The 22,521-nt window shown below is 38.7% G+C and overlaps 1 protein-coding gene across 1 annotated transcript in view; it reads left to right on the top strand.

Moving 5' to 3' along the window:
* Positions 1 to 6,675: 6,675 nt before the first annotated feature.
* Positions 6,676 to 22,521, top strand: part of LOC124153262 — a 32,192-nt gene continuing 16,346 nt past the window's right edge. The window contains exons 1-2 of the mRNA XM_046526360.1: positions 6,676 to 6,734; positions 14,164 to 14,773. Coding sequence (XP_046382316.1) covers positions 6,723 to 6,734; positions 14,164 to 14,773 — 622 coding nt within the window. The 5' untranslated portion in view covers positions 6,676 to 6,722. The remainder of the gene's footprint in view (positions 6,735 to 14,163; positions 14,774 to 22,521) is intronic.

Below are 22,521 nucleotides of genomic sequence, written 5' to 3'. Positions count from 1 at the left end.
GTGAACTGTCATGGCGGTGTGATGTTAAGTTAATACAAAACTTGTAAAACTGATGCCATGGACCTCTTCAGGTCATGGGCCCAGGGACGTGTGTAAAAAAATAAGGAGATAATATTTCTATAACATTTAGAAAATTAAAAGTCATCGTTATACAGTTCAACTGAAAAATGTCGCTCCCAACATCGGAAGATATCGCACATGTGCAGACATTGAAAGCGGCCGACTTGTATCCTATGTGGACTTTCCAGCTCAAAATTCTGTTAAGTGCGAAAGATTTAATGGATATAGTTGATGGTAGTGAAACGTTAACTGATCAGGGTTCTGATGCAATTAAAATTAAGAAATGGAAAACCAAAGACGCGTTGGCACAACACTATATCGTGTCCACGATAGATAGACAAGTAGCGTCACACATCCTAACGTGTACGTCTTCGAAAGAAATGTTTGACACTCTAAAAAGGATCTACCAGAGGGAAACCGGGCAACAAAAGTGTCTCCTTCTTCAAGAGTTCTACAACTTTCGCTACGACAAAACGAAAGACATGATGACCAACATAAGCCATCTGCAGAACATCGCATTCAAGTTGAACCGCATGGATCAACCCATAGACGACACCATGATCATCACGAAGGTTATGACGATCCTGCCTGAAGAGTACAAACACTTCGGCAGTGCCTGGGATTCAACGAGTGGCGCCGACCAGACGTTACAGAACTTGAGAGCAAGGCTGCAACTTGAAGAGATCAAGCTCAACTTGGAGTCTAAAGATGCAAACGTATCCTTTAAAGCTGAAATAAAAGGTAACCTGAGTAAGTACTCTCCTAAGTGCTACCAGTGTAAAGACTTAAGCTATGGATCAGAATCGAAATTATTCCTGAGGTAAGCGGTGCTTTAAAAATAATTCAACCTTTCTGGTTTCCCAAATTTCTCTTCTTAAAAAGAGGCCAACTTATTTGGCTTTGTGCCCTGACCCATTATAACCCAATGTTGCTTCTAAGTAACATCAAAAATGTATACATTTTCAGCTTTATTTAGTAAAGATTCAAGCTACATATTCTTTTGTGCTGTGAAATTTAATGGCGAAATATGTAAATGCCACAATATTTAAGATTGATTATAACATTTTCACATTTTCAAAATGAGAATACTTGAAATCCAATTTCTCCCAGAAGTAGCTCTGGTTTGGAAAGAGTGAAATTAGCAGGATCGACACAAACCATCTCTCATTTGCAATGCTTCCTATGCGATCCCTATCCTCTGATCTCCCTGTTCACCCCGTCTTCATTACATCTGTCATTTTTATCCCCCTCCTATCCTGTATGATGTTAGGCACGATGTGGTGGAAGTTCGTAATATTATTAAAATGAGACATTGCAATAATTGGAAAACTATAAGTGGAAATATTGCGATGTCTCATTTTAATAATAAAATTCCTCCTACCCCTTCTCTTTTCACCCTCCACCGCTTTCCTCTCAATGCGAATGCAAAGCTGCGTCTTATAGGGAAGGTAATATAGTTGTATCCCGTTGCCTTCCACATAGCAGTACAGCGGGTGATTCCAACTTCACTCTCTCGCCAGAAGCTATGGCGGTTGAAAGCGGACGGTTATTTTGTATCTTCGCCATCAGAGCCTCCTAAGAAGAAATCTGTTTCCCGCAGGCGGAGTCGGGTACTTGAAAAAATTCAAACGATGCAGGTGTGATATGGTGGGAGTTCGACATATTAAAATAAATTGTAATTGCACGTTTTTAGTATTTTTTAATACATACGTTTCGACTCACAGAGCTATCATCTGGTTCAATGCATCAGAGTAGCCGAGAACCTCACATTTATACATTGAGGAAGTGAAGGAAGTGTGAAGTACTTTGGAGAGGCAGTGAGAAAACGGAACGTTAAAGGGATACGAAAAAACCAAGGGTAGAGGATGGAATCTAGGATCTAGGTGTCTCGTGTCGTTCTTCTATTATGGCTTACACTATGGTCCTCCTCCTGTCAGTGGTTTTCCGCACCTCCTCGGTTGTCCGTTTTCTCATTTTTATCCCCACGGTACTTCTGTTTCCAACCCCTTCCTCCAACTTGTCAAATCCTCTCCCTCTCCTTCCTCAAATAAATGAATATGATTTTCTGTGCATGCACTGCGATGTTTTGTACCAGATGATGGCTTAGTGAGTAGTTGTAGTACGTAATAAAATAATTATAGAGAAGAGCAATTACATTTAATTATAATAGCAGGTTGTTTAAGTTGCTAGTCTTCAGCTCAAAAAAATCCAAATTTCGATATTTTCTTCAAAGAGTAATAACTTTGGAGGCACTACGAATTAAACCATCGACATCTACCAATGACCGTTTAGATAGAAGGATCGAGCGCGCTAGCCACTACACTTTCCAATACCTCCTCATTTCTCAACCTAACTCCGTTCGCATCCACACATCTGCAGAGAATAGGGTAGTTTCCTTCATCAAAGAAAACGAAAGGCATTGATTGCGATTCATTACCCACCATTAGTGTATTCATAATATATAAATTATTTGGTTTCAGAAATCCCAGTATAGACGAATGGCAATGATCAATTTTATCCTCATTTGAAATACGCCAGATTGGCGCTCATGCGATGCGACTCCACGTGACGCCACTGGGACCTAGTTTCTTTACGAGTAGATGGGAGTTTTACATCGTCTGAGATTACCAATGCATGCATGAGGCACAGAGCTCAGGGAAAAATCTCTTAATAATCACCTATTAAAACTGGCTAAGGTCGGAAAGTTTCCTTCGTTTAATAAGGTATTAATAATCCTTATTTAAGCAAAGCGCTACCTGCTAGTAGGGTACTCTGCTACCTGCTAGTATCCTGCGTTGTATCAGCGCTCAAAGCCTCGCCCCAAGGTCACCTCACTTGCGGCAGCGGGAGCCAGAACGACGTCACACGGAGTTTTCCCAGCATTCATACTTAGCGGTCGTGTTTTCGCTCGCTTGAAAATTTTCACTTTTCATTTAATAGCGAAAAATAGATTTCATCATTTAAAAATCTAAAAATGTGAAATGCATACTCCAGGAGTAATAATCTTTCGATCTAGACAATAAAAAATAACAGGAAACCACCCTATTTACTCTTTGGTCTTCTACCCAAAGTTTTCAATAAGCAACACAACACTCAAACCATAAATTTTCACCAGTTCACTAAAGCCACTGCCAATAGTGCATAGTGCAGTAATGATCTAACACTATCTTTTTCTCGTTTCAGCGAAATGGTCTTTGGAATATTTGATCAAACAACCCAAAATCTTTTGAGTATGTACTGCGCCCAGGTGAAATAAGAATACTGCAATAGGTAAAATTCTGAGGGTGACTGTAATATTTAACTTTGTAAATTTTAAATTTGAAGTGATTGAAAATTCATCAATTATTTCCAAAAAAAAGATCGCATTTTATTTCAAATATTACGTCCTCTTGACGTATATGAAGAGATGATATATATGAATCTTCCGGAGATTTATACAATCTGAATGATTGAACCGATCCACGTATACATTTTTCCAACTTATGCTAGGATGTTACAAGTAAACATAGGACCATACCGTTTTATGAATCGTAAAAAAATCATTCAACTTGCAGTTGAGAGAACCACTGAATTGAAGATATAAGTAAAAATATTCTGTAAAATATAACGTTCGACGAACATTGTAAACAATGACAAGAAGCCTCATTCTTTTATTTATGTGATCGTGAGGATATTTAGAATATAACTTTTGTTAGGACGATATAAATAAGATAATGAAGGAACCTCTGCATGAACCTCTGACTGCATTGTCCTCCATGCTATTCTTATCTCCACTTATAAGAAGCATTTTGGCTTCTGAGACTCTTTTATGAGTGTTGAAATGCAATTTCTCCCTCTCTATTGCGTCTTAAATGTACCTACTCCGCGACGTTTATCTTAGGACGAATACTAGCTTCTTAATTTAAAGTTTTCAAATATTGACACCAGGAAGCCCAGATGCTTCTGTCGCTATGTCGATGATACTTTCATAATTTGGCCGCATGGGAGGGAGAGCTTACATTTCCTGAGCCATATGAACAGTCGACATCCATTTTTCACGATGGAAATCGAGAAAGACAATCGAATCCCGTCTCTGGATATCCTTATCCATAGAAGGAATGACGGCTCACTCGGTCACAGCGTCTACCGCAAGCCGACCAACGCGGACCTCTATTTGAATGGACAAAGTCATCACCACCTCGCCCAACGGAGACCAGTTTTGTCCACCCTTTTCTATCGAGCCAAAGCCATAGCGGACCAAGAAAGCCTGCCAAAAGAGATTATATATCTGAAGACCACCTTCAGGCATAATTGCTACCGTAACAAGGAGATACACTCGACCCCAAAAAGGAGCATTAAAAACCAAGGCTCTTCAAATGAGGAAGAAAGACCGAAAGCCCATCGCTAAAGCCAAAATTCCCTGCGTGTCCACGGTGTCCGGAAAATTTTCAAGGATCCTCCACAAACACAGTATTGACACCGTTCTCCAACCATGCTCCAAACTAGGAGACCTACTTGTTAAAGCCAAGGATCCTTGTGGTTTTGAAAATCCAGGGGTCTAACAAATTCCTTGCGAGAGTGGGCAGGTGCACGTTGGAGAAACGGGGAGAACCATTCATACCAGGATCAAAGAACATAAGAGGCATCTTAGGCTCTGCCAACCGGAAAAATCTGCGGCTGTAGAACACACTTTTGAATCTGACCATAGGGTGAAGTGGGAAGAAGTGAAAATTCTATGACGTGAGACAAAATTGTCAGAAAGACTGGTAAAGGAATCCATCGAGATCCGGCTGGCAAGTAACATCCTCAACCATGACGCCGGGTATTCACTAAGTAATGTATGGAAACCGTCACTAAGGAAAATAAGATTGGCTGCCTCCCGGCCAATCACGTTAGACCTTACAACCAATTGAAGGGTATATAAGCTGGAAAACTTAATCCACTCACCATTAGCCCTGAGGATGGAACCCGACTCGAGTTCCGAAACGTCGGCATAATGGAGCGAGACCATCCAGCTGGAAGTGCGAATGGCCTTTTTCGAATATATTCGCCGGGAAAGTATCAGATTTTACAACACCAGAAGATATTTCCGAATTGCGTGGGTGAAATCAGACGATGTGGTTTAAAATTATACTAAATTTAATCCTATAGTTTTACTGATTACTCATTGAAGTCAAAATATTCGTAAATCGCTAAATTATATTAAGATTTACATGGCTACGTGTGCATTTACATGGCTACGTGTGCATTTACATGGATTAGAAATGGAATTTAAAAAATTAAGTGAATAGACCCAAGTTAAGTGAAAGAAATTAACGTCTTTTTCTTTGGTGAAATTTACGTCTTTATCAATGCAGGAATCTAAAAAAAGTGCCAAGTCAGTTGACCCTATGGCTAAAGAACAAGAATAAGACTAAACTGAAGCACTTGAATCATAGACCCCAAATTTAGTACCCAAAGTTCACTCTGAAATAATTTCATAAATTTCCGTAACATATTGTGTAATCGGGCTTGCCAATACTATCACGGCATTGGTTGTAAACAAAATGCTATACTATGGTGTTTATTTATGCTATATTATAATATGTGTTTATATATGCTATATAATTTATGCTATACAAAATGCTACACTATGGTGTGAATTTATACTATGATGTTTCCTATTATTAGTTACTTATTGATCCCGTTGTAAATAACATCAGACGTTAGCTAGCTTTCTCAACTCAAGGAGAGGAAATGCGGAAAGAGTAACGTTACTCCATTAATCAATAAAAAGAAATCAAACATAGTTAATAAGCGAACCGTAAACACTCACTCACTCTCGATATAAAGCCAGAGTGCGATGAATCAATCATTTACGGATAATTTTATTTCCGTATGATCATTTCTTACACTAACAGTTATCATAGAATTAAAAGTGAAAAATTCACCACAATGTATTTATTGGGTGATTAATTAAATCAACCAAGCCATCAAAAATTACGGAAAAATGCAAATGCCTGAGTACGTGAGTTATCGTGGTACTTACCTCTGAAAAAATACATTTGAAATAGTTAATGTGAAGTATTTTCTAAAATTAGACACTTTCAGCAGCTAAGGTGAAATAAGTATAGCTATGCCAGAAAACGTAACATTATGAAGTGATGACGGTTATAAAGGCATAAATCTCTCCATGCAAAATCAATTTTTAACCGGCAGCAAATATTAGTTTGTTTACCAGATTGATAACCCACAATACTCATATCATTGGACAAGTATTTTGAGGCTTCGAATTAATGTAAAGAAGGAAACGATGAATTGGTACAATGGCCGTTGTTATTTGTTGACCTTTATTTAGGCTATTGCAACGGAGTCATTTCTATGGCTTGGAATTCATAATTACGAAGTTACACGCTAAGTAATCCTTCCACATTCCTCCTCAGTGCCGGTGAACTACCTCTTCCTTGTACATTACATAGGTGTCGACCAATAGAAAGCCATATGGAGGTTTCCAAGGGGGTCATCTCCATTGAAATTAAGATCAGAACACAAAGGAGGGGAGTTACTTTCAAGTTCAGCGGACCTGATCCATTGCGAAGCATATATATAGCGAATAATACATTTTGCGGCATCCACTCGGCTCACATCGGTCTGGAATACACTTCCTCCCAGGATTATTATCAATAGGTGAACATCTCTCCGAAATGAAAACTCAGGTAAGGAGAAATGTTTATTTTGCATTATCATAAAAGTAATTTAATAGCTCGCGGGACCAATTTTGAAAGGCCTCATTGCACAAAACATATACATGTTTTACAAAAGCCTTTAATAAGAGTAATACCTATAATATAATTTTTTTCTCAACTTAGAAAGGAGGCTTAACTTGGGCCCAAGCATTCACAGCTAAATATTGACATAATGTTTGCTTCACACTAGGGAGCGGCCAAAAACAGCCGAGCAACGCATTAAAAAATTGAAACTGTTTGAAGATAAAAATGAAAATATGTGTTCAAAAAATTTAGCTTTGCAGCATCATCTAGTTTATATTAATTACTTACTCCACGATCGAAAATAATATAAATGAAAACATTTTCCCCAAGGGAAAGAACTTATATGATTGGGAAAAATTATTTTTTTGAAAATGTTTGAGTTGAAATATCTGCTGTTTTTTTATTCGTGGGCTGATATGGTGGCGATCAAGTGAAGATAGATGGCACGATGGTACATAAGTATTAATTACTTTGCACGAAATTGTTCATGAAAAGACAGATATAAACCGACGAGCGAAATTGTGCCTATTCATTTCCTTGCTGGTGTTTTTGCCTTCGTAATTCCCACAGCCATCGGCTACCTCGACGAACCAAACGATCTCATGACTTTGGTAAAATAATATTTGCAAATGCGCAAACCAATTTAAAACATACTCCCTTTTGCTCGCTGGGGGGGCATAGCCCCCCGAGACTCCCTGGTAGAGGTGTTAAGCCTTTGGTGATCACTCTGCTATTTAATGCAATTTTATCTGCATTTGTTCCCTTAAGGATCGTTTTTTTCATCGTATCCAACCTTACCTAGATTAAAATGTGTAGGTGCAGATTTTTAGTTGTGTCGTGTTATACTGAAGGATGCTAGATATTCCAGATAGCTATACATGCAGCTGCTCAAATTATCAACGTAAATAAATCGTATGGCGTCTTGATAGTAATATTATTTTTTCTTATGCTAATTTGCCGTCTTAACGAATAAAAACTACTCTGTCAATGATATGTTTTTCACTTCATCGATTAGCCGCGCATTATGCGTTTTCAAATTTCTGTCAACGAGGAGGCTGGACGTAGGATTTGGGAGCCATATTTTTATAATCGGTTATTTTGTTGTTTATTTTTTTAACGAAATACGGTGAATAAAACGATACTCTTCAAACTAAGGATAATCAATAGATTAAGGCAAGCAGCAAAGGGTAGTAGGGGGAGTTAACCACTAACTCAACTACTACTTACACACAAAGTTAACGACTGATATAAGAGTCAAAGTAATATTTCTTGATGGACCAAATTTCTAGCGTAGGCACTCCATCAAACAGGCGCTCGAGGGGAATAAGCAACAAGGCGTCATCTGGCGAGGGAGTCCGAGAGAGGGTAACATAGGCCTGTCCGCGCGTAAAACATTCTGATCGGAAGTCAAGGGCAGCTTTGGTAATTGTTTGACCTTGACTTTGTGTACTCTCATGGCATAGCACACCTGTAGGGGAAATTGAAGTCTGATCATTTCCAAGGGACTGCCTTGTACGATGGGAAACATAAATTGCATCCTTGTAATACCAAACTGATCTATGCTTCCAGGCTTTCTGACTTGAATCAAGTGTGAACTAATGGCTGCCACAATTACTTTGGTGCCATTTACCAGCTTCTCCGCGATGTTCAAATTCCTAATTACCAATTCACGCAGAAAACATGGTCAGGAATTCCCTTGCCTTGCGTGTGGTTGAGCAGATCTGTATCAATATCAAGTGCCTGCATGTCTTTCACTGTACCAACGCTATAGAGGTGATGCGTGTCACCTGCCAGAGAGGCCAGAACCTGCGCGTTAAAGTCACGTACATTATTATTGTGAGTGCAAAGTATGGCTCTACTCTGACAAACACCTGGGTCAGCGAGGACGTCTGCGGGGTATATAAAGTCTATGGCATCCTCAAATCTATGAGCGGTTCGAAACTGTGAAAGCGCAATCAATTTTTCGTAGCTGCAGATATCACCGAACACATGATGAGGAAGAGAATCGTTGCCAACTTTCAAGAGGAATTCAGCAATTTCTACGTTTCCGCGCGTGCGCTGGGGCACCGTCAAGGGGATTTTTTGATTTTGTCCCACAGGTAGGATGAACGTAAAGATGCTGATACTATATCGGACGGAGTTTTGGAATTCAATACAACAGACGGGATCTGGCGGAAATCACCTGCAAAGAGCACAATTTTGCCTCCAAACATTTCATGGCACTGCATAAGATCCTGCAACGATCGATCAAGAATCTCTACAAGATATCTATGTGCCATAGTGGCCTCGTCAAAAATTATTACTTTCGTCTCTCGAATGAGCGCAGCCCGCTGAGTGCCATTGGTGAGACCCCAGTAATTCTCACGGCTACTGAATGAATATTTGAAATGACCGTTGACGCTCAGCATTAGGAGGGGCCGGATTGGTCGAGTCCCGATTGTTGTCAGGGAGGACCATGGACCAGTGTATACTTAGCTCTGGCAAGCATAATTCTTTTAAGAGTTCTATTCCAAGAGCTGCTGATCGAATATCCGGTGTCTCTGTTGACATTTTTATTCTGAAGCCTTATTGCAATAGCCTCTTTAGTTAAACGATCCCAAAATTTATTTGTTCGCCATTAAACTCTGATGTGATCCCACCTTATTTTATGGTCCTCATCCAGTCTATGCTGGACTATGGCTGATTTTTCTGGTTGACCAAATCGGAAATGCCTTTGATGTTCTTTGAGACGAGTAGATATTGTTCGCCCAGTCTCCCCCACGTAAACACTACCACACTCACAGGAGATTTTATAAACTCCAGGAGTCATAAGGCCAATCGGATCTTTTACACAAACGAGGCGGTCTCTTAAACTTGGTGTAGATAGATGAATGGTTCCCATCTTATACCTCCTCAGGGCCCTGGAAATTTTGCCCGATATCGTAGAAATATAGCGTAAAAAGGCCCTGACTGTCGGTTTCGGTTGGTCCTCCTTCATAACCAACCTCTTTGCAGTTGCGGAGGATTTTATGAAGGCTAAAGAGATCTGCCGCTCTCCGTACCCATTCTGGCGGAAGGTATTCTTGAGGTAGTTCAATTCCGCAGGAAGACTCTCCGCGTCGGAAATTGCTCTCGCACGATGTATCAGGGTGGAAAGAACAGCTCCACGTTGACAAGGATGATGGTGACTATGGCCATTGAGGCACAGATATGTATGTGTGGGTTTACCATTTCATTTCCTATGGACGAGGACATCAAGAAAGGCAATCTTATAATTCCGCTCCATCTCCATAGTGAACTTGATGTTCGGGTGTTGGTCGTTCATATGGCCAAAAAAAGTGTGAAGAGCGTCTAGCCCATGAGGCCATATTATGAAGGTGTCATCAACATATCTTAGGAAGCAATAAGGGCGTAACGGAGCAGATGAAAGGCATCATCATCTTGTGGTGTTCTGCCCGTCGGCAGGTCCCCCGCGCCAATGCTGTCTCCATTCCCTCCTGTCTCCGGCCATCTCCTTCAAGTCTCCATGTCTTCCAATTTTTATGTTGTCAATGAACATCAGCCTTCTCCTTCTTCTGACCCCTTCCTTTTATTTATTTTTTCCATCAACGTTCTTTTCTCCCCTATCCTATTTAACACTTGCTCATTCCTAACTCGATCCGTCCACCGTATTCCCTCCATCTCCCTCCAAACGCACATCTCAAACGCCCCAATCCTGTCCCTGTCTCTCTTCCCCATCGTACAAGTCTCACAATCATACACAAACACCCTCCACACATGGCATTTCACCAATCTCTTCCTCGATTTTAATTCCAGTGCCTTGTTACACAAGGCTCTTTTCCAATTCTATAAAACTTCTTATGCCATTCCTATCCTTCTTTTTATTTCTCCTATACTTTTCCAGTCTTCAGCTAACAAAGTTCCCAAGTAGCTGTAGGTTCTCGCATTATGTATTTCATCTTCTTTTGTCTTCACCCTCATGCCATCTACGTTTCTTTTATCACTTTAGTCTTCTTAACGTTAATTTTCATTCCATATGTTTCCATTCCTTCCTCCAACACTGTTACCAATATCTGCAATGACTCTGTGTCCTCGTCGAAAACCATCACATCGTCAGCAAATCCAATGCATCTTATTTTTAGTCCACGAATACTTATTCCGTCTTCTCTTTCATCCAATGTCACACTTATCATATCTTCAACATACATATTGAACAGAGCTGGTGACACCTGAATGCTTCAGACAGAGTTGACATAGTTGGTGAGTGGTTGGTGATGAAAGGCCCCTCTCTTCAAAATCTTGCATATAAAAGTTGATAATGGCTGGTGACAAAGGGGATCCCGTTGCAACTCAATATGACATTTCTTTAAAGCTACCGTTGTATTTAAAAAAAGGTGGATATAAGCGTATGATGGAATGACATTCCATCCCACTGTCAAATTTCTCCTCCAGAAGTTTGAACGTATCAGCTAGAGGAACCCGTGTGAACAAGGAAACAACATTCAAGCTGACCATGATATTCGTCTTCTCCAAAGTAAGCTTTTCCAAGATCCCCACCTTGAATTTTGATGGAAGTCAGACCGTGGTGGGGGTGCTGAAATCCCTGTAGAATAACAATGGTGGAAAAAGCAAAGGCGTCTTTGTATTACCTAGGTATTTGGAAAAATTGTTGATCAGCGTAAAAGTGGGCATCAAGGGCAGGAAGCGGAATGTGGACTTTGTAGGCCCGTCCACCACTACACCACTTCTTACGACCCTCCTCTTCATGGAAGAGGCGAGCTCCACGGTGTGGGCATCTGAAGCATTCGGGTGACATTAAGGATGAGGCTTTTAGGAGATATGTCTTACTTTTTCCCAGGTCCTCTCCGGAGTACTCTCCAATGAGCCTTGCACGCCGTAGCGGGTGAGTCAGGTGCCGCAATGTCTCTTGTTCGTACCGAGCTAACTGTTCCCGCCTTGCCTCAGCGTGAGGCTGGGCGTAGTGACGGAAAGCGCAACGGCTCATCTCGGGGTTGGCCTGAGCATACCGCAGCACGGTTGATCTCTGGGTTGGCCTGAGCAAAGCGTTTGGTAGCAGCCACGGCCTGCTCGTTGCGAGTGGATTCGAGCACCTTGGGTCTTTCCCGTTTACGTTTCGTCGGCCTCCCAACACCGCTGCTGGATGGCAATGCAGTACTGCCCTCACTTTTGTCGTACATCAAAGACAAACCAACCGTAGAAATCAAAGTGGGACGCTCTTGCACATCAGAATCACCATCACTATGATGTAGGACAGTGAGGGAAAGGACGGGAGACATAATAATGCTGCAACAGAAATGATAACACGGATTTAGCATAAGGCACAAAATATATGCCAAATAAAAAGTCTAGGTTAAAAATAAGCAATGGCTACCCTCTCACTGGTAAAACGAGTGCGCAGTATGTAAATATAAAACGGTTCTATAAGGAAAAAAAGAGATTATCAATATATAATGGTTATATTAGAAATAAGCATTAGTTCTTCTGTTACTGGCAAAACGACAGTTTTGAATAAAAAATAAACAAAAGTAATATTCAATGATAAAACGTTTATCTATCTAATATATAAAGTTCTCGTGTCAAAGTTTTTGTAGCCTAACTCCTTCTAAACTCCTTCCTATGAAATTTTGTGTGTATATTCAGTAGGTCTGAGAATAGGATGTAAACAATTTTTCTTTATTCCTCAGAGCATATGAAGCCCTGGATTGGTCCCTGAATCACTTTCATAAGAAATACATGTTAAGTTCGTCATTTATGTCTGCAGACCTGTTTTCTTTTGAATATTTTAATCAGTGATCGTGGTCACATATATTTGAAACATATACCATTCGAAAGAAAAATAAATACACATTCTTATTCTTGCATTCGAACTTCGTTTTTCACGTCATTTACGGTGAATTGTGAAAAAATAATACAAATGTCTAAATTTTAGCGCTTTTGCCTTACTGTCCCTTTGACATTCGTCAGTATTGTTTATGTTGATGGACATATTTTTCTATGTGTAGTCTCAAAATAAATTCTTCGCTATATTCGTTCAAAAGTTCAATAAGCTTTCTCTCACTCACTTAAAGGTTTCTCTATATATATACACACACATACAATGCTTGAATCATGAGTGGCTGGGAGAAAGATACCGCATCTCCACTCTCTTACTATAAATTAGTTATTTTTTACTTGACCACCAAAATTTCACTAGAAATAATTTATGTTGCAAAACAACGTGTTTCGGGACAGCTAGTAGTACTATAAAGATTGAAATAAATTTTCTATCGGCCAGACAGTCTCAAACACATTTCCTATCTATATAATGAAAATCGTTTGGCGCATGTGTCGCTATAATACTACTCAAATAAATTTCTTATCTTTAAAATTACGACACTCAATTTTTAATTAACATCACAACGCAATGAAACTACGAAATAAATTTAACTATAGTAAAATTGGAAACTATCTTAGACTCATAGAATATTACTTGAATTCTTTTAATTAAGTTCCTTACAAAAACGTTGTTATGAGAATATCGATCTTAAAGTGATTGCAACAGCAAATAAATTTCTTACCTTATCTTTCTCCTCTTTTCGTTCCAGCTCTTTCTTATTACTCTCCACTTTTCCTTCGTATATTCCTCTTGAGCTTCTTGTAGAGAAATTTCAGTTCAATTAAACTTTCAAATTCAATTCTCTCTGACAACTCAAGCAATGTTTGATACGCGTTGTTGTAAACAAATTTTTGTTCATATGGAAACAAGCCACGAACAATTTTTCTTTTCAAAAATTATATTGTAATTTTCCCACCTTACCTTTTACTTTAAGATCCTCACCCTTCTTTTTCACTTCTCCTGTTCCACTTCTGATGCTTTTGTTTGCATTAACAATCTTTTTGTTATGATTTTATATTATTCTTCTTCCTTTAAATGATCGCAGCGCCGCCATTTCAATTTGGTGGCCATTTTTTGAACTAATCTCCAAGCTCTTTTTTAAATGAATAGAAAAAAAAAGATAAACAATAGGAAATATAGTTTTTGCTTAATTTTTCCTGGGGTCTCAGACAATCTTAGCGGAGGCCGTCATAAGACTTTTTGTCGCATCTCGTCGTTCACCTCAAAATTTTGTACGAGTGAGTGGTCGGAAGTGGAATTTTTAGCATATTGATTCTATTTCCTGACCACGCATTCAAACGTGTTGTAAGGCACTTAAACGGTTACTCATTATTCTGGCATAGACGAATAATCACAATTAAATTTTATGATTTAGTGTAGCTTACAATCAGCCCTTCATAGCTAAACCTATTCGTGAAACTCGATGAAAGCATTCTATCCTTTGATACCCTCTATGTTTAATCAAAAGTAGGCATAAATCCAGTTTTATTCCATCCACAGATATCCATATTACTTCTGGCGGCCGCATTCGGCATCACATTTGCCGCAGACGTAGAGAGTGAAGGTGCCAAGACTAATCAAAAGAGAGGAATTCACGACTTGGGCTACGGAGGAGAACACTTCGAAGGAGGATACGGAGGAGGACATTTTGGAGGAGGGTACGGAGGCGACTACCACGGCCACCACGAGGAGCACGTGAAGACGGTGACGGTTGAGAAGAAGGTTCCGTACCCAGTGCCTCATCCCTATCCCGTGGAGGTGGTGAAGCACGTCCCCTACAAGGTGGACAAGCCCGTGCCGTACGAGGTGAAGAAGCCCTATCCCGTGATCGTGAAGAAGCCGTACCCCGTGACCGTAGAGAAGCCGTATCCAGTGACCGTGGAGAAGAAGGTGCCGTACCCGGTCTATGTGCCGCACAAGGTCCCCGTGCCGCACCCATACAAGGTGTACGTGCACAAGCCAGTGCCCTACCCCGTGCACGTCCCGGTCAAGGTGCCGGTGCCGCACCCGGTCACCATCTACAAGAAAGTTCCCGTCTACGTCCACCACAAGCACCACGAGGAGATCCACCACCACGAAGGAGGCGACTACGGCGGAGGACACCACTATTAAAAAAACACTATGAATGAAATAATTGACCATCTTCGTGCATGAAAAAAACCTTTACTTGTTTTATATGTAAATTGTTACGTTTTTTTTTTTACTATAAATAAATTTCATTACTTTTTAACCTAAGATATGAAAACTTTACTTCAAATATCCAATGAATGACTAAGACATTTTTGTGCCCATTATCTAAAAGTACAAGTGTACAAATTTCACCTAAGACGGGATTCGATTTGAAAAAAATCATTTGGCAGATCTAAAAAATCCAGATTAAATCTTTCTATACCAGTATTATCTAGTGGTCCTAAGATGGAATCATTATTGTACTTGGAGATGATAAAAGAACGTTAATAACTCCATCTGTAAATTGCTTCATTTTGATGTTAATTGTCCATTAGTAGAAACTATTTTTTACTGTAAAATTTTTTTAGATCAGTTAATTTTTCTGAGTACCCATTTACTCTCGTTTGAAATTAATACTGCATGAAAAGATTTTCAGCAGGTCTTTCACGGTAAACTGTGACAGATAATTTCTTCTTCCTCTGGTAAATATATAATCTAAATAACTAATTCAAGCCTTAGGCTAAGCTTTCCAACCACGCTCACCAATTTATTCTCGCAACTTACACAGGATTAAACCTTTACTACCGCTGTAAGCTAAAGTACGTTCACCACAGAGAGGAGCACAGCTTCCAATCTATATCTACACACTAACCAGTAAAGCACCTCTGTACGTTATAGGTGTGTGGCGGGGGTTGCTAGGACACCAGCCGTTAACAAATAAATAGGAAATGCTCTAAGGAAATAACGCTTGGAATTTATTTAAACGCGGTTGCATATTGATGCTCTCGATGTCACTCAGAAAGATGTTAATCCTTAATTACTCAAGCAATCTAAGACTAGAGCGTAGCGTCAGAGTCTCTGGCAGCAGGTCGTCGAAGAGAGGGTTCGTTAGAGAATAAAATAGATTTTACTCTCATGGAAATCAAAACAACTCCATTCGTTGCATTTGCAATTATACCTACCTCAAGGCCATGGAGTAATACTCTTATATCCTGAGCGAATAAAAGATATTTTGACTAATGAACAATTTTGTCGGTCTAATGTGCTTACCTCTAAACACTACATGAAGTGGTACGCAAGAACGAAAATTTTAACCGTTTTACTTGTTGAGAAAACGCCATTGAGGAGAATAATTGCATCCAGTGAGTGTAGATCGCACTGCTGGGCAGTTCAAATGCTATCTCTACCTGCTCATCGGGAAGACCGTTGAGATCTGCATCCTCAACACTAATATTAACCAAGGCCTCGCGCTACGATTCGGAACCCAATAATAAAAAGAGCATCTCTGATTGACCGAAGCACCAGCAATCATCGATTACAGGCTGCTGCAGAATCGTAAACATATATCCGGAAAGACCCACAGTTCAAGGATTCGTCTGCCTCCATATTCGCCAAGCATAGATGGCTTCAGTGACGTAACTAGGAATATGCCTTAGGTCTAGGGGGTGGGGGGAAATAGGATGGCCTGGGGTGGCAAACCTTCCCCCCCCCCCTCAGGTAAAATCTGGTAATTTTTTTTTAAATGACGTGTCTGGAAATACATTTAACATCAATTTGGCAAAAAAATTGAAGCTAAAAGGCAAACTAATGAAGTAATCACATGTCAAAACTAGACAATATTTTTATATATATTTTTTAGAGGTTTTTGGGGGGGGATCTATCATCTATCCCCTCATTCTCCCCATAGTTACTCCACTGGATGGCTCCGTGTGACTTTTACCTATTTTTAAAAATAAAGAGAACATTAATGGCCCGTCGTCTTACGAGTATGTGTGGCCTTAAAAGAAATCACAGACAGAGCCGAAGGCTATCCTGTAGATATATTTTGAGGACTGTTTTGAAAACTGGAAGAAGCGCTTGCACAAGTACTGTGGGCCATTTTGAAGGCGAAAACATTTACGTGGACGAATTAATAAATATTCCATAGAAAATAACTAAAATCCCCGTTATTTTCTAAAGAAACCTCGTTTAATGCTATGTCTCCAGTGAGCAGCCCTCAGCCCATTCGGAACAAAAACGTACGAGTTAAGTTTTGGCTATCGTGTTATAGTCCAACTCACGAATTTCATTTTAAATTTGACCCAGATTCGTGGGTATTTTTGGGCCAAGAGTTAAGTTGAATTATTAGTTTCCTCGCAGTGGTCTTTCATAATCAGTGTCAAGTATGATGAATAGGCAGTATTACTTTATCCTCAGTTTATCGTCATGCACAGTGTCTTTAACGCTAGAACTACCGATGGAGTCGTTTTGACTCCTTGAGATTTTTATTTCTCTGCTCTGACTAATATTTTACGAATTTCGGCCTCAAATTCAGTCACTTTTATTCATTTTTGACATATAATGAGAATTTGCGATAAAAATAGTTTAAGAAAAAAAATAGTACACATTTTTCAAAATTTACCGTTAACTAACAAAGCGATGAGGTACCAACTGTAATAAAAATATTTATCATTTTATTAAATTATCTCCCCACTTTCTATTTTGCCTACGTAATATTTTTTACCATGTAAACAAGATAGTAAAATATGGTTAAAAGTTTATGTTTACTGTTATTCCTCAGTGATAATCCCATTAAAACAATACAACATGCAAGAAAAAAAATCAAAGCAATACCATAGAACATCGCATTTAAAAAAAATATATATATATTGTTGAAACCACGGCTAAAATATTGAAATTATAAACAAAAATGATAAATTACAGAAACGTTTCAATATAAGCAGATATTAAACTGCAAAAATAAATAATTACAAGGTAGGAGTCAGAATGATTGCATTCGGTAGTTATAGGAGGCTTGTCAAGACCGGTATTCCTAGCGTTGAGGTGCAATTGCTGGCTTCAGCCGACGAGCCGACTTTAAATCAACCTAAATAAACCGGATAAATCCCAACGCATGCAGGGTACTGGTGTATTGTAAATCTGAGTCGAAAATCTGGTATTGTGCAAGAATTTTGGCTACACAATTGAAAAGTCATTAATTATTCAATTGCGTGTCAATGATTAGACCATTTTACCTAGTAAACATTCCTGTATGTTACACTAACGATGGCTTGATCGATTTATCAATTCACATAAAGATCCAGCGGGTCTTCAAATGTGGTAATTTTCATTCGAAAATGTAGAATATAGTAGTCAGGAGTTTGTGTCGTCATCAACTTTCCACAAAAGGTTATAGGGCGCCGATTTTTCACCGCGAATACCTCAAGAAGTGCATGACGAATAGGAAAAATACACGAGTCCGTTGTATTTTCTTAGCACAAATCATAATCTAAAACCAAAAATAAGGTAAACTTGACTAATTGAACCCGGTTTACATGAACTATTAGAAATAAATATAATTTGAGGCTTCACGAAAAAAATAGCCTCACAGTCTCAGAGGGGCGTTCATAGAAAACAGCAGCCTAAAAAGGGTGTCATCCATCATTTTTATGCATCGATTTCTTTTCCACAGTCACCATCTCAATTGCACATTGCAAACAGGGCCGATTCTAGACGTTTACTTAGTGCAGGTGAACAAAATTCTACCTCCCCCCAAACTCAAAAATAACGAGAAAGATAATAGGGGTTCTCTCTGGAGACATGTTGAAAAAGAATACTAGCACTGAAGGAATAAGGGCCGAGAGTTACATATCATCGCAAATTTATAACGTCATTGCTCTTATATATTGAATGTGATATTTTTAGAGCTTAAAAATAAATTGTTTATAAAAATTCAGAGTAAAAAATGTAAATAAATGCAGCACATTTCGGCTCTCAAGAATTTCAATCATTTATTTACTCAACAAATGAAAACAAACTTAAGAAATTAATACCTAGAAGACTAAAAGAGAGATTTTTATTGGTTATGGGTATCCATTTTATTCAAAACTATCGTTTTGCCAGTAATAGAAGAACTAATGCTTATTTCTAATAAAACCATTATATATAGATAATCTCTTTTGTTCCTTATAGAACCGTTTTTTCGTTAAAAAAATATTTTTATATTATATTTACATACTGCGCACTCGTTTTACCAGTGAGAGAGTAGCCATTGCTTATTTTTAACGTAGCCTTTTTATTTGGCATATATTTTGTGCCTTATGCTAAATCCGTGTTATCATTTCTGTTGCAGCATTATTACGTCTGCGTCGGAATCTTCCGTCCTTTCCCTCACTGCCCTACTTCATAATTTTTCCTTGCTTCTACCATAATTTTATGGAGTAAATCAATTCTCAACCTTTTGACTCCTTGTTAGATCAGTAAAGAAAATTAGGACTGAGCGCTTAGGCGCCCCTTTGTGCTTGGCGCCATACGCGGTCGCGTACTTTGCTTTCCGCTTGAACCGGCTCTGATTATATACACGTTATTTTTCATTCCGAGATGATATTTTCCATGATTAACGGTTATAACTAAAAATTAATGAATGCAAAGCGCATGGAAAAAATGAATACTACACTTCATTTCCCTAAAATTTCACGCTCATTCTCCTTAAATTCAAAATCTGCCAAAAAACGACGTTAATTTTTGCACTGATTTCACAACGTTCCGAACTGATTTTTTTCATGGGGAATGAATATTTCATTTTGAACGATTCATTGAGATGGGCTGACTACGTTGTATCATGATTCTCCGGTGAAATCGTTCAAATTAGTGGGAAGTTTTCATTTCGTTGATGATGAACGATGAATCCGTGGGTATGTTAAAATAAGTGATAGTGATCAGGGGTGCCATGGTGCCGGATCGCGCCGGAACGCCGGCACTGGTTAACAAAAGACAAAATAGTCAAAGAACACTTTTATCAATTTTGATGCCTCAAAATTTCTAAAATATACATTCGTAACCAAAACGAAAAAAATGTAATAAATATAAGTAATAACTTGCAATAAAAACACACAGAGTAATATTTCACTTGTAGAATAAAGTTCTGGAGAGTGCGTTCCGGCACTGCTAATTTTGCCATGACGTCACTGATAGTGATCCAATCGCTGCATTGATATTTTTTATATTTGCGCCGCACAAAATAGTACCACTGTTAGCTTAGGTGACTACTCTTTTGCAATAAAGTTCTTCTGTTGCTCCCGGGGTGTATTGAAGACGCTCAAAAGAAGCATGTTCAATCCAAGGAGTCGAGAATTTATTTGGTTCCATTCTTTATGCACCATTTGAAGAATCGAATCATCGTCATGAACGAAATCACGTCAATCAAATACTAAATTTGAACCAAAACTCCAACCCTTTGATCGCTGCCACTGACGTACCTACGGATGCGGGAATCTCACGCATCAAGACTTTTATATGTATAGATAATATATTGCTAATTATTCTCTATTAACGACTTTTAGCCTATTTTTAGCATAATAGGGTGGTTTCCTATTATTTTTTATTGCCTAAATCGAAAGATTATTACAATGGAGTACATATAACACACTTTTAGATTTTTAAATGACGATATCTATTTTTCGCGATTAAATGAAAAGTGAAAATTTTCAAGCGCGCGAAAACGCGACGGCTAAGTATGAATGCTGGGAAAAGCCCGTTTTACGTCATTCTGGTTCCCGCTGCCGCTGTGTGATGTGACCGTGGGGCGAGAATATGTGCGCCGATACGATGCAAGCTGCTACCAGGTAGCAGAGTAACCTGCTAGCATGTAGCGCTTGGCTTAAATAAGGATTATTATTACCCTATCAAACGAAGGAAACTTTCCGACCTTAGGCAATTTTAATGGGCGATTATTAAGAAATGTTTCCCTAAGCTCTGTGCCTCATGCGTGCATTGGTAATCTCAGACGATGTAAAACTCTTATCTACTCGTGTAGAAACTAGATCCCTTTGACGTCACGTGGAGTGGCATCGCATGGGCGCCAATCTGGCCTTTTTCAAATGAGAATAAAATTGACCATTGCCATTCGTCTAAACCGGTATTTATAAAGCCAAATAATGTGTTTATTATGAGTAAATTAATGGTGGGTAATGAATCGCAATCAATTTCTTTCGTTTTCTTTGATGAAGGAAACTACCCCATTACGTGGGAATTGCGTTTTCGTTACCGTGTTAACGTACGAGTGAAAGTTTGATTCACGAATAGTACTTCAAACTTGACCCAGAGATGGAGGGAGCAATTTTGAGTCACGAGCGATGTTTAATTATTAGTTTCCTGGCAGTGGTATTTCCAAATCAGCGTCTGGTATGATGAATCAGTTATATTGTTATATTTCCCCTTTAATCATGTTCAAAATGTCTGATCTTTAAGGGGAAAATGAAAGCCTGAATCCAAATATTGTTGACCTGACAAGCAATTGAGTTTATATTAAATAAAATAAAATGGATAGATCAATTAAGAAACGTAATGACGCAGCATCAAAATTTCAAAATGGCTCAAAAGTTCTTTTGATTGAAAATGTTATTTGCCACACTTACATAAGCGGAAGTTCAGTCATTTAAATGTAGTTGACGATAGTGTGGACCACATCGCAGGTGATGATCGCTAAGATATTACGCTGCTGACGACTTGCTTGAGTTAGATAGGTACACGGTAGAAAATGAATATGGTAAAAGGGAAAATAGTTTGAAAAAGTTACATAATGTTTATCCCAACGTTATCAGATTCTTACTTATCAAGTTTTTTGAACTCCAATTTTAAATCTAATATGTCTTCGCAAAATATTTGGAAGAATTATTTCTCATTATTCCATTCAATTAAAAAAATATCTCTTTATATTGAGAATATAGTACCTATATTTAAAGAGTGAAGTGACTCCGGAAAAATTATGTGGCTATCACACGATCAAAACGACAATAAAATATCTTTTTTTGAAAACAACATTTTTCTTATTGTAAAAGGTTTTAAGTTTGCTCAGCAGTGAGTAAAGTTTTGACGAATTACATCGGTTAGGCATATGCAAATAGGGAAGATTGTGTAGCAATTTATTTTCATTATTTTCATAGATATCCAGTTACACTTCCGTTATTCAGTGCCAAGTTCCCCGTAATTATCGCAATACTGAACATGCTCGCTTATTGCGCCCTGGAGCAATACAAATTCCAATACCACGACAGAAAACGATAAAAACTCATTTCATTTCTCTAATTATGATTTCTTGTTGAAGCGTATACACGATGCATTTGCTAACTATAATTTCAATTTGCATGCATGACCAAAATTTTTACTTAAACGAGCATTTAAAAAAATTCCTTACTAGAGACGGATTAATGAATAAATAACTCTTTACTAGAACAAAAAAGCATTTATTTTACTCTGATGACTGCATGTTTTCTTTTATATGTACCATATTCCGCAGATAAATGATATTTATTTAAGTATTCTACCAGCTATGGTAGGTTTGCATGGATTATTTTGCTGATTACCCCGGCCGGTCTCCATTCCCAACGTATCCATTTTCTGGTTGAAATTCAGTGAAATAATGCCCAAAACATCTATTTTTGCTTGAATAACAATCCATTCCATTGCGAGCGTTCATCCAGGAGGGCGCTGTGCTAGGCGACAGCGCTGCTCGGGCTTGACCGCTACGCAAAGGTGGTCTCTACCTCCATCGGAGGTAAATTTTCCACAGCGAAATTTTCTTGTGCTCGCCGACTTAGCGTTGATCCCTGATTGGTTGCTATGGTGTGTTTACTGCGGACAAATTTATTGGAAAGAAAATGGAAAATTATATAAAAAGGAATTTTCATGTTTAAAACTTTTTCGGTGTAT

The sequence above is a fragment of the Ischnura elegans genome, chromosome 2, assembly GCF_921293095.1.
Source record: "Ischnura elegans chromosome 2, ioIscEleg1.1, whole genome shotgun sequence".
NCBI lineage: Eukaryota > Metazoa > Arthropoda > Insecta > Odonata > Coenagrionidae > Ischnura > Ischnura elegans.
This window is presented reverse-complemented; position numbering and strand designations above follow the sequence as displayed.